Below are 15,441 nucleotides of genomic sequence, written 5' to 3'. Positions count from 1 at the left end.
TGCGGCGTGCATGTTAAACAAATGTAAAAAGTATAGGAGCGGCCTTAGTGCACGCTGCTCAAATAACTTGTGAGCCCGACGCCACGCTGCACGCCCCGCCGAACGCTCCGCTTCGAGCGTCAACTCAGGCCTTACACTTAGTATCGTTTGGGCAATTGTTTATTGCTTACACCACGCAAAAAAAGAGAAAATATTAAGGATGAAGGAGGCTAATATTCAATACTTTAGCCATTTTGTATGCATCTAACCTCGTAAGGCCCACCATTAATACCTACATAATTTTCCTGTTTACATTTTCATGTATTGTATAGAAAATTGATAAGTATAATTAATAAAACATACCGATTTATTATATTTGCGTGGGCATATATATCAGAACAAAAAACAAATCTTATAAACTATTATTAAAATTTACTCTGTAAATATGTTTCTCGTGTTTTTATTTCCATGTGCAATAAAGAATATACATACATACATACATACATACATAAAATTAAGTATAAACCAAATAAATTAAAACTAATAAAATAAATAAATAAAACTTGCCCACCTATCTTAGGTCCCCCAGATCTGTCCCCTGCGGAAGGGTGCCCATAAGGCTGGCTACATTAATTCCCACGCTGAATAGCTATGCCTATTCTTTGGCCTAGGAATGAGCCAGCCTTAGGGTACCCGTGGTTTCAAATAGTCTTTTTTTAGGCCCGTAAAAAGATTGTGAGCGTAGATTGATTGTTTCTTTATAGAAAATTGGTATGAATTTATTTTGTTTGTTTGAGAAAGTGCCACTTTATATGATTCATGAAAGCTTCTAATAGAATTGAAACGGAGTGTACATTGTAATGCACATTGGGCCTTACGAGGTTCAGGTTTAAATGCCATTTCTTGATTATTTCAGCTCTCAGCGCCACTCAACACCAACGTGGCTAAGAATGTGATACTATTCCTGGGCGACGGCATGAGTGTGACCACACTAGCTGCCACCAGGGCGTACCTCGGCCAAAAGTATGGCCATCTCGGTGAAGAGATTAAGTTGAGCTTCGAGATGTTCCCTTATACCGGGTTATCTAAGGTACGAGTAATTCTTTCTTCATGACTAAAATACGTTTTACATAAATTAAGAGTCCATCAGAGCAAACTGCAGCAAGACTTATGGCCACCTCAGCTCTTTAGTGACGTTCTTATAGACCGATCTAAGTATTATTTTGTTGGTGATAGTATGAATGTCAACTAGCATCCACCGCGTCAGGGCGTACCTCGGGCAAAAGTATGGCCATCTCAGTGAAGAGATCAAGTTGAGCTTCGAGATGTTCCCTTATACAGAGTTATTTAATGTACGAGTAATCCTTTCTTCAAGACTAAGATACGCTTTACATGAACTAACCCACTGAGGTAAACTTGGCTTGAATTATGGCCGTCTAAGCTCTTTTGACATATTCCCATCTGATTGTGGGCGACCACTTAAATGTGGCCACAGTAGCAGCCACCAGGGCGTACCTCGGCCAAAAGTATGGCCATCTCGGCGAAGAAATCAAGTTGAGCTTCGAGATGTTCCCTTACACTGGGTTATCTAAACTAATTATTTCTTTAAAGAAGATAAACTTCACATAAACTAACCCACCTAGGTAAACTTGGCTTGAATGGTTGCCATATAAGCTCTTTTGACATATTCCCATCTGATTCAGTTTCAATCAATCAATCAATCAATCAGTTTATTTATTTGCAATAAAACATACTTAAATGCATGCAAATACAATTATATGGTGCAACAATGTGGGCGATCACTTAAGAGCCAACAGGAGTGGTCATTTCTCCATACAAACGTACTCGACTGTTTCCTCCGTGGGTTTTGAAGCTAGAGCAATGATTTTTTCAACACAGATTAATATTGTCAATATCTGTGTCGGACCGTTTTGCTTTTTTTGATATTTTTGTTTTTTAAGGCGCTAGAGCCCTTCAAAAATGCCCAAAATGGCCTAATTGACTATGCCGCAATGAGAGGCGTGCTATTCAAAACTGATATCAATTAGTCAAAAAAGCAAAACGGTCCGACACAGATAATGTCATAATCATTTAGATTTCCAAATTTGGTTACGATTGGTTAAGTTTTGGAGGAGGAAACAGTCGAGTACGAAACCTCGATTTTTGAGATTTTTACGCAGGGTTTTTCGCCTTGTCCTTATCGCACTAGTTTTAGGAGCCGCTTCCGTTAGCGAGACGGGTATATTTACCTAAAATATTTAAATCTTAGCTCCTGTTGGCTCTTAAGTGTAGCCACAATAGCAGCTACCAGGGTAGGTATATCTTGGGAAAAAATATGGCCACATTGGGCAAGAGATAAAGTTGAGCTTCGAGATGTTCCCATACACTGGGTTATTTATGGAAAAAATCGTCTATAAGTAATAGGTACCTACTAAGTCTCGGCGCACATCAATCAAAATCAAAACCAAATGAACGTTGTTAAATATGCATCATTCAAAATCATAATTTAAAAGTAAATTCTACCAGCTTACATAGGGAAACAACTTAAATTTTTCATCAAATTACTTTTGCCTCTCTTGTGGATAAAATGCAATTTTCTCATCAATTTTTGAACAATCGAGAGCCTTTACGAGCTTACGTGGTGAAAAATAAAATACACCTAGCAACAAAACCCTCATTTTTTAGGGTTCCGTACCCAAATGGTAAAAACGGGACCCTATTACTAAGACTCCGCTGTCCGTCCGTCCGTCCGTCCGTCCGTCCGTCTGTCACCAGGCTGAATCTCACGAACCGTGATAGCTAGACAGTTGAAATTTTCACAGATGATGTATTTCTGTTGTTATAGAACAACAAATACTAAAAATAGAACAAAATAAAGATTTAAGTGGGGCTCCCATACAACAAACGTGATTATTGACCAAAGTTAAGCAACGTCGGGCGGGGTCAGCACTTGGATGGGTGACCGTTTTTTTGCTTGTTTTGCTCTATTTTTTGTTGATGGTGCGGAACCCTCCGTGCGCGAGTCCGACTCGCACTTGGCCGGTTTTCTTTCACCTGTTTGACCTCATTAAAACAAACCACAGCTGTATGTCAAAGTATCAAATTATCCCTAAATATGATACAAGCATTATTCTAGTGTGTTACAACACCGTATTTATCGTCGTAATTAATTTAGCCCGTAATCATATCGTGCTATTTTATTTGAAACCTTCTTCGTGCTACAATATTATAATAAAAACAGTATAAGGTAAACGTACTGGTGCTCGACGCGGTAACAGTTAGGGTTGCCAACTATTTTTTGGTGGAATATAGTATTTTCCAGAATATTAAGGCATCAAAAATATAGTACTTTTAGATAAAACACTAAACATAAGTGTAATATACGTTAAATCGGAAATATAGTATTTTAGCGTACTATATATTTTTCCAAAAGTATATAGAGTCAGACCAAGAAAAGTCTGCAGCGGGTTTGACAGCCCTCGCAGTGCCAGTGTTATTTTAAACGTCAAACTTCTATTAAATTATGACGTGAAAATAACACTTGCACTGCGTGGGCTATCAAATCCGCTGCAGACTTTTCTTGGTCTGACTCTAGTAAAGAGAGCCAAAATATAGTACAATACTATATAATATAGTACGGTTGGCAACCCTAGTAACAGTACACGTCAGTATGACATCAGTACGTGTCATCTATTGGGCTTTAGCATGTCGAGCACTAGTACGTTTACCTTAGTACAGGCGCAGGGGGGATATTATTTAGTATTTTATTTTAAGTTCAGTATTATTTATTTTTAGATTTAGCTTTTAAGTTTCATAGTTTAGTTATATTGATTAATGAAATATAAACATCTCAGTATACAAACAGTATATTGCTATCATATATATATTAATTCTTTGAACATGCCTCCAAGTTAATCCCTAATGACAACCCTCCAGATGTAATTTCTGAGTGTACTAGTGGGAGTAGTGGGGCCATTCATCAATTTGTATCGAATTGTATCCTGATCGAATTGGGTCATGTTCATATGTAATTATTTAACCCTCTGATTAAGCACTTATGTAGGAAACATATATATATATTATGAATTATGATCCAATATCTTCATAATTATGTGATACGGGCAACCAGGCAACCGCTGAGGCTGCAACAAAGTGTAAACTAAGGGTAACATTCCATTTCTGACCGCAGCTGCACTAATGGTACTGAACGCGTCGCTGTTAGTGTCAATTTCCATAGTAAAATGAACAGTAGTGCAGCTGCGGTTGGGAATAGACTGTCACCTTAACGCAGTCTTCAGCAGCGGTATCATGATCTAATTTTTATCACCTGTCATGCGTCACCTTCGCTCTTACATACTTACTACTTACTTCGCTATTACTTACATACGTGACAGCCATGGTAACAAATGATAAAGAGCCTGTCACGTTCTAACAAACATGTAAGTGCGAAAGTGACGCATAGCATGACAGGTGATAAAAATGCGACCATGATAGCTGGTCTGGGCTTAAACTTCGTATGTGGCATGTATGTTTTAAACAATAAAGATTTCTTTTATTATGATCCTAAACTCTTCTTGCATAAATATTTCTGTGTCAACCTGAAGAGACACAAAGTCACAAACCTTTACGTCACGTCACGTCACAGACAAGACATCCTCTAGACTGAGCATAGTAACGCTACCCCCTCTGCCACTTATACGGTAGTTTTACTCCATCTTCGAGTCAATCCCGTGCCGTGATTGGTCCGTGTCTTTGAACGGACCAATCACGGCACGGGATTCGCTCACCTCGTCCCCCCGCACCCCCGTATTTTTGGCGGCATCGGTTTCATGAAATAATTGCTCTTAACTCCGTCTAGAGGATTCCTAGTCTATGCGTCACGTAGTCGTTTCGTTGTCGGTTGGTCGTGAAAATTACATCACGGCTTTGTATCAGATGCCGTCGTACGAGTATGATGGTGTTGAAAATTAAAACATTTGCGATAGCTAGTTAATATTGCTAAAGTCTAGAAAAGAATTGTCAGTAACAAAGAAAATCCTTTTATCATAATTACTGACATAAGAGAATAACGCTAACTAATATTTTAATTTAAATTCCAGACATACTGCGTAGACCACAACGTAGCGGACTCCGCGTGCAGCGGCACAGCCTACTTGTCCGGCGTGAAGGCCAACAGTGGGACTGTGGGCCTCAGCGCTGCGGTCAAACGGGGTGACTGTGTTGGGCAGTTGTCTGGGAACCATTCGGTGACTGGGCTCATGGACTGGGCACAGAAGGCTGGGAAAAGCACAGGTATGTATAGTCCCAACAGTGGGACTGTGGGCCTCACCGCTGCGGTCACATGGGGGGACTGTATTGGGCAGTTGTCTGGGAACCATTCGGTGACAGGGTACAGAAGGCTGGGAAAAGTAGGTATATACAGGTGTAGTCCGGAAAACCAATTTGTTATTAGAAAAAAAATCGGTTAAGTGCGAGTTCCAATCAGCGTGGGCAATTTTCAATGTCGTGTCAAAATAAGATGAAAACCATAACAAGTTATAAAATCTGAATCAGGCTCAGTTCAGCAAGTTATGATATCAGGTTATTTCATAAACTAATTTAACGATGTGGTTACATGTTTTCATTTTAGTCTAATTAAATGTTTTTACTTAGACTAAAATGAGACAGCAATTGTGGTAAGGAGTAAGGTGAGTCTTTAATTATGGTTTATTTGTTTATGTAAATTATTAATTAATTAAAGTGAGAATTTCTGTTCATATAATTTTCGCTCTCAAAAAATAAAAGATAATGATTTTTACAATTTTATTTTATTGATTTATTTTTTAATACTTTTATTTAAAACAAACAAAGAGGGTTTGATTTGGTTGTTGTGAAAAGTCCAACTTTTTGATGTTATAAATTGTTATGATTTATCAAAAAGCGTAATTATGACTAATGTATTTACAGAGCTATTTTAATTTGATAATGATGTTATTCCAGGGGTTGTTACCACGACGCGTGTGACCCACGCTACCCCGGCGGCCTCATACGCGCACTCAGCTGACCGGCGTTGGGAGGCCGACACAGACCTCCCGAGGTACGGGCCTCGCTGTGAAGATATAGCTACGCAGCTGGTGAGAGGGAAAGTTGGGAAGAATATTGATGTAAGTCTTAGTGTACACTCAGTTAACAGGCGGTGACAGGCCGACACAAAACTTCAGAGAGGGCCACGCTATGAAGACATAATAACTACGCAGCTAGCGAGAGAGAACGTTAGTAAGAACATTGATGTAGGGAAGTATTTATATTTAGGTAGATAGGTGGATATAAGATTTATTATGGCTCCTCTACACGATGGGCCAGCGCCGGCTACTCCAAGGGACGCAGCCATGCGGTAGAATGAGATAGCAATATCACTTGCTCCCTCTAACGCATAAATGCATCCCTTGGAGTGGCCGGCGCTGGGCCATCGTGTAAAGGAGCCATTCTTAGGTAATCGGCGTTAAGAGGCCAACATACTTGTTCACTTATGATGTGGGTATCGATGTGACAACGCATCGCGGATGCAGTTGAGGTTGATTTCTTATTTGGACTCGTCGACCATTTAAAAAAAAAATTAAACTGTTTATTATAAATAAAATTTACAATATTTTTGGACCTACTTAACCTAATCTACACTATAAATCTGAAGTAATTCTTCATTTTTCTTTCGTTTACAACCGATTTTAAAAAAAAATATAATATTTATGAGAATCATAACAGCAACTGTTAACGTCATGTTTAAAAAATACCAACTAATCTAAGCATTCGGCATTTTTTAAAACCTCGAGCGAAGTGCAGTTTTTACAGATTCATCGAACTTTTAATGCTTTATTTATTTAAACTTACTACAATACACACAAATAATGTACAAATGGCGGACTTAATGCCTAATGGCGTTCTCTACCAGTCAACCATCGGGCCAAACAGAGACATGTAAAATTAGTGCAAGGAGAAAAAGGAATTTACTTATTAGAACTTAGTAAACAACTAAACAATTAATAATTCAGATAAACTACATTTATTATGTCCATTATGTCTACTATTTATTTGCTTGGTCCTCGTTTATTAGTTTCTCTAAGTCCTAAACAACCAGATCCTACGGCAAACATGGTAGTTCGAACGAAATAGCAATTACACAGTGACGCACAGCTCGTTTTAGATAGGTCGACGCACTTGTCACTCAAGTTTGTAATTTATTTTTTCATGGAAACTTTCCTATTTTTCCCTAGCTGACTTTTCCAGTGAAACAACAATAATAATAATTCAGCCTTTATACGTCCCACTGCTGGGCACAGGCCTCCTCTCACGCGCGAGAGGGCTTGGGCTATAAGTCCCCACGCTAGCCCAATGCGGATTGGGGACTTCACATACACCTTTGAATTTCTTCGCAGATGTATGCAGGTTTCCTCACGATGTTTTCCTTCACCGAAAAGCTAGTGGTAAATATCAAATAGATATTTCGTACATAAGTTTCGAAAAACTCATTGGTACGAGCCAGGATTTGAACCCGCGACCTCCGGATTGAAAGTCGGGCGTCATATCCACTCGGCCACCACCGCAAACAACAAAGTTAGACAAATTCAACATTACACACAACATTTTGATATTTTATGGACGGGCAAGCTGATAATATTAGAGTAAATGTACATATCTATGTGTAATATAGTTATTTTAAAAGAAAGATTGATAAGATAACACACTAAAAACTTTTCGTAACAGGAAAAGTGCGATTCATTCTCGCATTAAAAAAATTCCATCTTACAAGATTTAAGAATGGATACTAAAGTGCACAAAAAAGAACACGATTGTTAACTTCATCGACAAGCAGCGGTTGCTTTTAGTTTCAGCAGACAAAAGCAGATGGAAAACAATAAAAATGCGCTCGTGTAAGGAATTTTCCGCAGACAGACTTGACCGCAATGACCTTTATCGATATACTTATAAGTTTTACTTACGTATAAGTAGATACAAAGCTATTTGTTAGAATGAGATATTCATTTCTCATTCTAGTATAGCTGTGTCCCAACTTAAGTAAGTATAAAACTTAAAAGTGTATCTTCGGCCAGCTGTCCCACCAAGAGCGAGTAAGCGATTAGCTATCGGCGATTTTCTCGCCCAAGAAACGAAAAAAAGATAGGGATCCTGTGTTAGTAAAAGAGATACATATATTTATAGTTCATCGCTGGCTGTTCACACTGCCGGCGAGAACACTCGCTCTACTAGTTTGTCGCCGAGGTAAGAGCAATGAGATAAAACTAGCTCAGCGGTACTCGCTCGGCGATGCTCGCTTGGCAGTTGAACTCAAGCTGCGAGACCAATCTGCGACGTCTGCGTGTTCGGCTGCACTGTCCGAGCGAGTGAAGCGAAGCCCGTCGCACTCGAACACTCGCCTATAGCCGAGCGACAAAACTATTGAAGCTAACACTCGCTTCTCGCCGCTCGCCCACTCGTTTCTAGTTTATCGTTCTACTCGTTTACAGCTCATCGCTTGCGGTGGGACAACTGCCGGACAAAATATTTCTCGAACAGAGCGTCACTTCCTTATATTCGTATTTTTTACCTCATAAACACTAAAATTGATAATAAAACCCCAAATTTCAGGTGGTCCTAGGCGGCGGCCGGCAAAACTTCCTTCCCTACACCAAAAAGGACATTGAAGGCCGCATCGGCTACAGAAAAGACGGCAGAGACCTCATCGCCGAATGGCTCGACACCAAAAAGTATCTCGGACACAACGCGAAATACGTTTACACTAAGAAAGGACTTCTCAATATCAGCCCTAGTGTGGATAGCGTGCTTGGGCTGTTCTCGCCGAGTCATATGCCGTATCATTTGGAAGCTGATGAGGATGACCCCAGCTTGGCGGAGATGACACAGAAAGCTATACAGATACTGTCGAAGAATAAGAATGGGTTCTTCTTGTTTGTTGAAGGTATGTACTTGGTAGTGTTATTATAAATTTATCGGTAGGTACTCGGGTAATATATAATATCTGAGAAATAACCGAAATATTTTTTAATCTGAATCTCTCTCAAGAGTTATTCTTATTTTAGGCAAACTTACATATACAAGCCACTTATTATAAGCCAGGCAACATCTTTACTTATGGATTGATACTACAAACTGTTTCAGGCTTATTACTTACGATCGCTATTTTTTTTTATTGCAGTAATGTTAGAAATCTCACAATCTTCAGTAAATTTCTTGCTAGATACCACGCTATACATACCTACATAAGTACCTATACTTAATTACTCATGATATCCCTTGATACTAAATTTCAAACTTCATAAGCCGTGTTGAATAGTTTCAGAACGTAGAATAAATCCATATAAATCTAAAGCATAATTATATACAATAGTTGGTACCAGTTATGACGTAGTTTTCGAGTACAAACATAGTTTCGTTAACCTTGTGTTTAGAATATATTCAAAGGTTACCCCCAAACCCAGTACAAACAGTACGAGTATTCAATATCTTATGTATCTTTCACTTTAGAGAATATAATTTTCCCACGTAAAGTGTCATTTTCTCTTTATTTTATCGTTTTTCAATAATTTTCGTAATGTCGTGAATATCTAATTTGTTTGCGTGGGTGTTCTTTTAGCTAATGTAACTTCCTTTATCTTCTGTTATATAGGAGGCAGAATAGACACCGCTCACCACGAGACCAAAGCCCAAAAAGCCTTAGACGAGACCGTGGAGCTGGCGAAGGCAGTGGAAGCAGCACTCAGGATGGTGAACACTGAGGAAACGCTAGTGGTGGTCACGTCAGACCATAGCCACACCATGACCTACAGCGGGTACAGCAAGAGGGGCTCCGACATACTTGGTTTCAGTAATAGGGTTCGTATTATGATAAAAAAAAATACCTACCTACCTTTAAACTCTCGAGTTTTGTACACATATTTAATTACACAAACGGGTCTACCGCGACATACTTTCATTGTTTTTACCTTGAATTCCGACGTTCAGTTGAGTTACACCAGCTGTGGTCACGGAAAGACGTCCCAGCAAATGTCATTTCATCCAGTCATATATCTCCGTTGACATTTACTGGGACGTCAGTCTTTCCGTGACCACAGCTGGTGCCACTCAGCTGAAACGTCGGAATTTAAGGTATGAACGAGTATTGCTAAATCGTATAGACAGTAGGTACCTACCGTTCGTAGGATTTCGAGTTAAATGAACGGGAGACACCGTGCATCGAGTATGTGGGTGTAGATGCAACCGAGACCTTCCTAAGATTTCTCGAAACTAGTTTGTATAGGGCTCAGCTAAGGGCTGAAACATACGGACTGCATGTCAACTGCACTTTTTACGATAGTGCGTGGCATCTCTTTCGCGTTTAGGATCAAACTTAGCGCGTAGGAACTAAATTAGTCACAAACAGCTAATTTTACTAATATTTATTTTAAGAAGAGTCCCAGTTACGCAAACCTGTCCTCGGCGTCATCATCAGTCAAATATCATCAAAATCATCGCACTTATTAGTTAACTCACCCCTCTTCATGATATTATTGTGATTAATTTATACTTATATCACTGACAACTATTTCTTAATATATAATATCTTATTCCAATTTTAATTTTTAACAAGCAGAAACGTCTGCGAACGGTGCTATTAAGCTTAGAATAAATTTAAAATTGGACAAATTACTGTCTTGGTGAGACTTGAACTCAGCCAGATCCAGAGGCCGTGAGTTCAAGTCTCACCCAAGAAAGTAAATTTCCACTTTTAAAATTTATATCTTATTCCAGATAAACGCATCAGACCACCAGCCATTCACGACCCTAAGCTACGCTACAGGCCCAGGCCACAAGCAAGGCCCCGACTCTCAAAGATACGACCTCACGTCTGACGACCTCAGTAAGTAAATAAAATAAAATAAAAACAACGGGTTGCACTCCGGGAGTGCCGGCAGAAGTGAAAACTCAATGACATTGTAACAGTTTTTCGATCAGGTCACGTGTCCGTCTTACGTCTTACGGATCTTACGGTCACGTGACCTGTCGCGAGTTTAACATTTTTTCCCCATCACAAAAAGTGCACAGCGCCGCTAAAGAAGTTTTCACTTCAATAAACTAAAACGACCTACGACGTTGTAGATTGACACCAGCATTTGAGTTTTCAGTTTATTTATAAGTACCTATCAATAGAAAGTTTTACAACTTTGAAATCCATCGCTAATGAAGTTTCGCGGAACTGTTCTAAATAGCATGGTCTAGCTAGGATCTAACAGGCCAATTCGAACGTGTAGCTAATATCAAACCGATATTTGAATCATATTGGAATCATGTCAGTTAGCTATTCGCGTGTTCATTTCGCTCTTATTTCTCCGTAAATGTTTTAGTGCGAGCGAGACGCCCGCACGAATAAGGGCTCATTTAGACGGCGCGTAAACTCGTATACGATTTTAGTTACATTGCGGACCATTGAGGTTACATCAATTCAGCAGACCGAACAAATGACGCAATGTAATGAAACTCACATGCGAGTTCTCGCACCGGGCTGTGTTCCAGCGTTTACTTTTCTATGACAGATGACCACGTGATGCTTTCCATAGAAAACGAAGCGCTGGAAGCTCCGGCCCGGACACGGCCCGGTCTAACGTAGAGACGCGTTACCTAACTGACGTGATTCCAATATGATTCAAATATAGGTTTGATGTCAGCTACACGTTCGAATTGGCCTGAAAGTTTGTTCGTGTATGAGAACCAATATGTAGGTTTACTCTCCAAGTTTGACATTCATTTTAAAGTTTCGACGAAGTAATTAAAGTTATGAGCTTGTCGTGTATGAACTTTGGGGAATGAGTTAGATCTGCAAAAAACAATGTACCTAACATATATTGTGCATATAAAAGCTATTAAATCTGTAGGAAAATAAAATATAGTAAAATTTATAAATACCTACATTACATACCTATATACTTAGGGCTCATTTAGACGGTGCGAGAACTCGCATGCGAGTTTCATTACATTGCGTCATTTGATCGGTCGGCTGAATTGTTGTAACCTCAATTGTCCGCAATGTAATTAAAATCGTATACGAGTTCGCGCGCCGTCTAAATGAGCCCTTACTCAATGTTATTGCTATATAATAAATATCTATCTATTAGATAACAATAAGAATATGACTTTAATTTAGTTTTTACATAGTTTTATTTAATATTAATTGAATTTAATATTAATTGAATAAAGGATGACTCACAAAAGCGCTGGTGGCATAGCGGTAAGAGCGTGCGACTTGCAATCCGGAGGTCGCGGGTTCGAACCCCGGCTCGTACCAATGAGTTTTTCGGAACTTATGTACGAAATATCATTTGATATTTTATTTTACCAGTCGCTTTTCGGTGAAGGAAAACATCGTGAGGAAACCGGACTAATCCCAATACGGGCCTAGTTTACCCTCTGGGTTGGAAGGTCAGATGGCAGTCGCTTTCGTAAAAACTAGTGCCCACGCCAATTACTGGGATTAGTTGCCAAGCGGACCCCAGGCTCCCATGAGCCGTGGCAAAAATGCCGGGACAACGCGAGGAAGATGATGAATAAGGGATGACTCACGCTAGACCGGGCCGGGCCCGTGCCGAGGCGTCCGACACGTCATTTTCTAAGACGGCTGATCGGTGATCACGTGGTACTTTCCATAGAAAACTAAGCGCTGGAAGCTCCGCTCAACCTTAATTAATTTATTATACTAAATTCTATTTTTTTACTCGGTAGATTAAAATGACATTTCATAGTATGAACATCATGTGCATGCCCTCCCATTCCGAAGGCCGTATAATTCTTTTTAAATCGATATCATAGATGGCGCTATATGTCACAATCGGCGATAACGAAATTTTTATCTTACAGATTAAGATGTATTAAGAGACATTTAAAGTGTCATAAATTAAAAACATTATAAATGAAATACAAACATTAATAACAACACGAATTCAATGCATTCATTTTCAAAATTTGAAATCACAATTATATCGCGACTGACTACGTTATGAACAACAGCGCAGGACAGTTATGTGGAGCTGTCGAAGTAATATTGAATATTGTCACTAGATGGAGCCACCACGGTTCTAATATGTGGAGTTTGATTTAGAATAATTACATTTGAGTTATGAATTACGAAATTTAGTACATAATGTAAAAAAAATAGATCGGTCAATAAACATGCCTACTCTAAATGAGTACCTATTTTTTTAAAGTAGGCCTGACGTTAAAATATAAATTAAAAAAACTCGTAAGCCGATGTTTTTCAAAAGAAATGAATGCTTTGTTTTTAAACACAATGCAAGTTTTTATTTCGCTTGATGTCCAAGTCAAACGCACATTTTACTCCTTTATTGACCGACGCGTTTGCGAAGGTCTCCGTTTTAACTCGGGCCAAATTTCGTTTGAGGAGAACGTTCTCCTCGGTTTAATTCTCAACCGATTCTCATCAAATTTTGTGACCAGATTCTAGGATAAAATAGTTTTTTTTTTCAATGTGATTATTTCAAAATTGCGGAAACAAATATGTAGTCGTATCAATATTATAAGAGCATTTCTTTTCTTTTTGAGATATATTTACAGTGCTTGGCAAAAATGTAGAAATGTTGTAATGGTATAGGCGGTATTTAGATATGTATGTAGGTTTTTACTCGAAAATAAGTAGCCAAATTTCGTCAAATTGGCTAAGTGCTATCATGGCGCAGTTAGCAAACAGTTGCTTTGATGCATGGAGGTTCCAAGTTCGAACCCCAGTAAAGTGCGCTGCTAACTTTTTGTAAATTTTTACACTTATATTATTGTATTATGTATTATTATTTGTGCAAAGCACGGGTTAAACGTATTCGTTTCATTTTTCCAATCTTTTATTAAACTTTTTGTTAATTTAGTTTTTCTAAATAATTCTAAACGGCGTACCCATATATTTTTTATTCAGTTTTAAGCTATGCTCGCGAGGTCTACAGTTTATTAATTTCCTTGTTGTAAACGATGATCGGCTTAAACCGCGAAAATCGAAGTTTGTAAACTTCATGAGGTAGAACAAACTAAATTGACAGCGATTTTGATAACACAGACTATGCAAGTGTTCTTTTAATTACATAATCTAATAGAAGTTTGATGTTTAAAATAACACTAATAAAATATGCTTGGTATGACTCATGCAACTATCTCTGTCACTCGAATTACAACTTAATGTGAGTAAAAGAGCCCAAAATTTGCAATATTCGGTGTTCGCGGGTCGCGGGGCCTGCCTAGTCGAATTTTTGTTGACGGACAAACTCCGACAATGACTGCACTCATGACTACGACGGGAAGTATGGGGGTGGTCATGATTTGGTCATGGACTGGCCACGGTGTGACATGCAAGTTATCCTTGAAAAAAATACCTAGGTGTTCGTATTTCCAATGCAAGGTCATGACCGCCATGACTGGTCAAAAGTCGATGTTTCGCTTCTAAACTGAATACAGTGCGCGTTTGCAAACTTAAATTGACAATACGGTGTGTTATATCTATAGGTTTGTATTTATTTTTAATTTAATACGAGTACTTATGTCCTCAATCGCTCCAGCGTCTCAAGGCCGCACAGCGACGTGCACACGCACACTCGGATTAAGTACTAATTGTAAGGTGCGTCTGTGTGCTTACGAAAACTACCATACAACTAGGTACATAGGCGTGAACGCTGAACGCCACAGTCATTCGTGCCGTCCTCTTCTTCTTTCTAATAGTAGCGACAGGGACAGCATGCACGGTTTGAAACTTCTAACAGTACTAACCATGTTAATAAAAGAGGGACGGGCAATATATCTCGCCGCGAGATACTGTCGTGCCTATCATGGCCAGCCCGGCTGTAAATATTTGTTTTTAGTGCAAATATTTCCTTTTTGTATTTTAAAATACTACAAAATAAATCGTGTTACTGCCGTTTGTACGAGAATGTAAATTTTTAACATGAAATAAATGTTTAATAAATAAATAAATATTATAGGGACATTCTTACACAAATTGACTAACGATACAAATGTGTAATATCGTCGTTGCGCTTACCAAATCTGATATGTGCGCGATTTTAATCAAATGAATTATAACCTTATGTGTTTTGTTGCTAGGTAACTATTTGTCAATCAAAAATCGAGCACATATCAGTTTTGGAAAGCGCAACGACGATATACAATTAATACTTAAATACATAGAAAATATCCATAACTCAAGAACAAATATCTGTCTCATTATATAAATAAATTACACTTTATTTTCAATATAAAAAAATCGATCGAGTAGGTAATTCAAGGTCACTTTTTTTGTAACGTTGTGGACCTGCTACTTACGGGTTAAACACCCTGACCATGGAAACCGGCATACCCTTATTATTTTCACTCCTCTTTTTTATTTCCGAGACTTGGTGCGCGACTGACACTATCAATAGCTGGCGCGCTCGAGTAACATTT

At 38.7% G+C, this 15,441-nt stretch overlaps 1 protein-coding gene across 1 annotated transcript in view; it reads left to right on the top strand.

The window, feature by feature from the left end:
- Window positions 1–15,441, top strand: part of LOC134652756 (alkaline phosphatase-like) — a 42,391-nt gene that overhangs the window by 18,815 nt on the left and 8,135 nt on the right. The window contains exons 3-8 of the mRNA XM_063507918.1: window positions 896–1,069; window positions 5,079–5,271; window positions 5,959–6,122; window positions 8,602–8,932; window positions 9,641–9,846; window positions 10,762–10,870. Of these exons, the coding sequence (XP_063363988.1) occupies window positions 896–1,069; window positions 5,079–5,271; window positions 5,959–6,122; window positions 8,602–8,932; window positions 9,641–9,846; window positions 10,762–10,870 (1,177 nt within the window). The remainder of the gene's footprint in view (window positions 1–895; window positions 1,070–5,078; window positions 5,272–5,958; window positions 6,123–8,601; window positions 8,933–9,640; window positions 9,847–10,761; window positions 10,871–15,441) is intronic.

The sequence above is a fragment of the Cydia amplana genome, chromosome 12, assembly GCF_948474715.1.
Source record: "Cydia amplana chromosome 12, ilCydAmpl1.1, whole genome shotgun sequence".
NCBI classification, from domain to species: Eukaryota; Metazoa; Arthropoda; class Insecta; order Lepidoptera; family Tortricidae; genus Cydia; species Cydia amplana.
The sequence above is the reverse complement of the archived record's forward strand: the minus strand, read 5'-3'. Positions and strand labels throughout refer to the sequence as shown.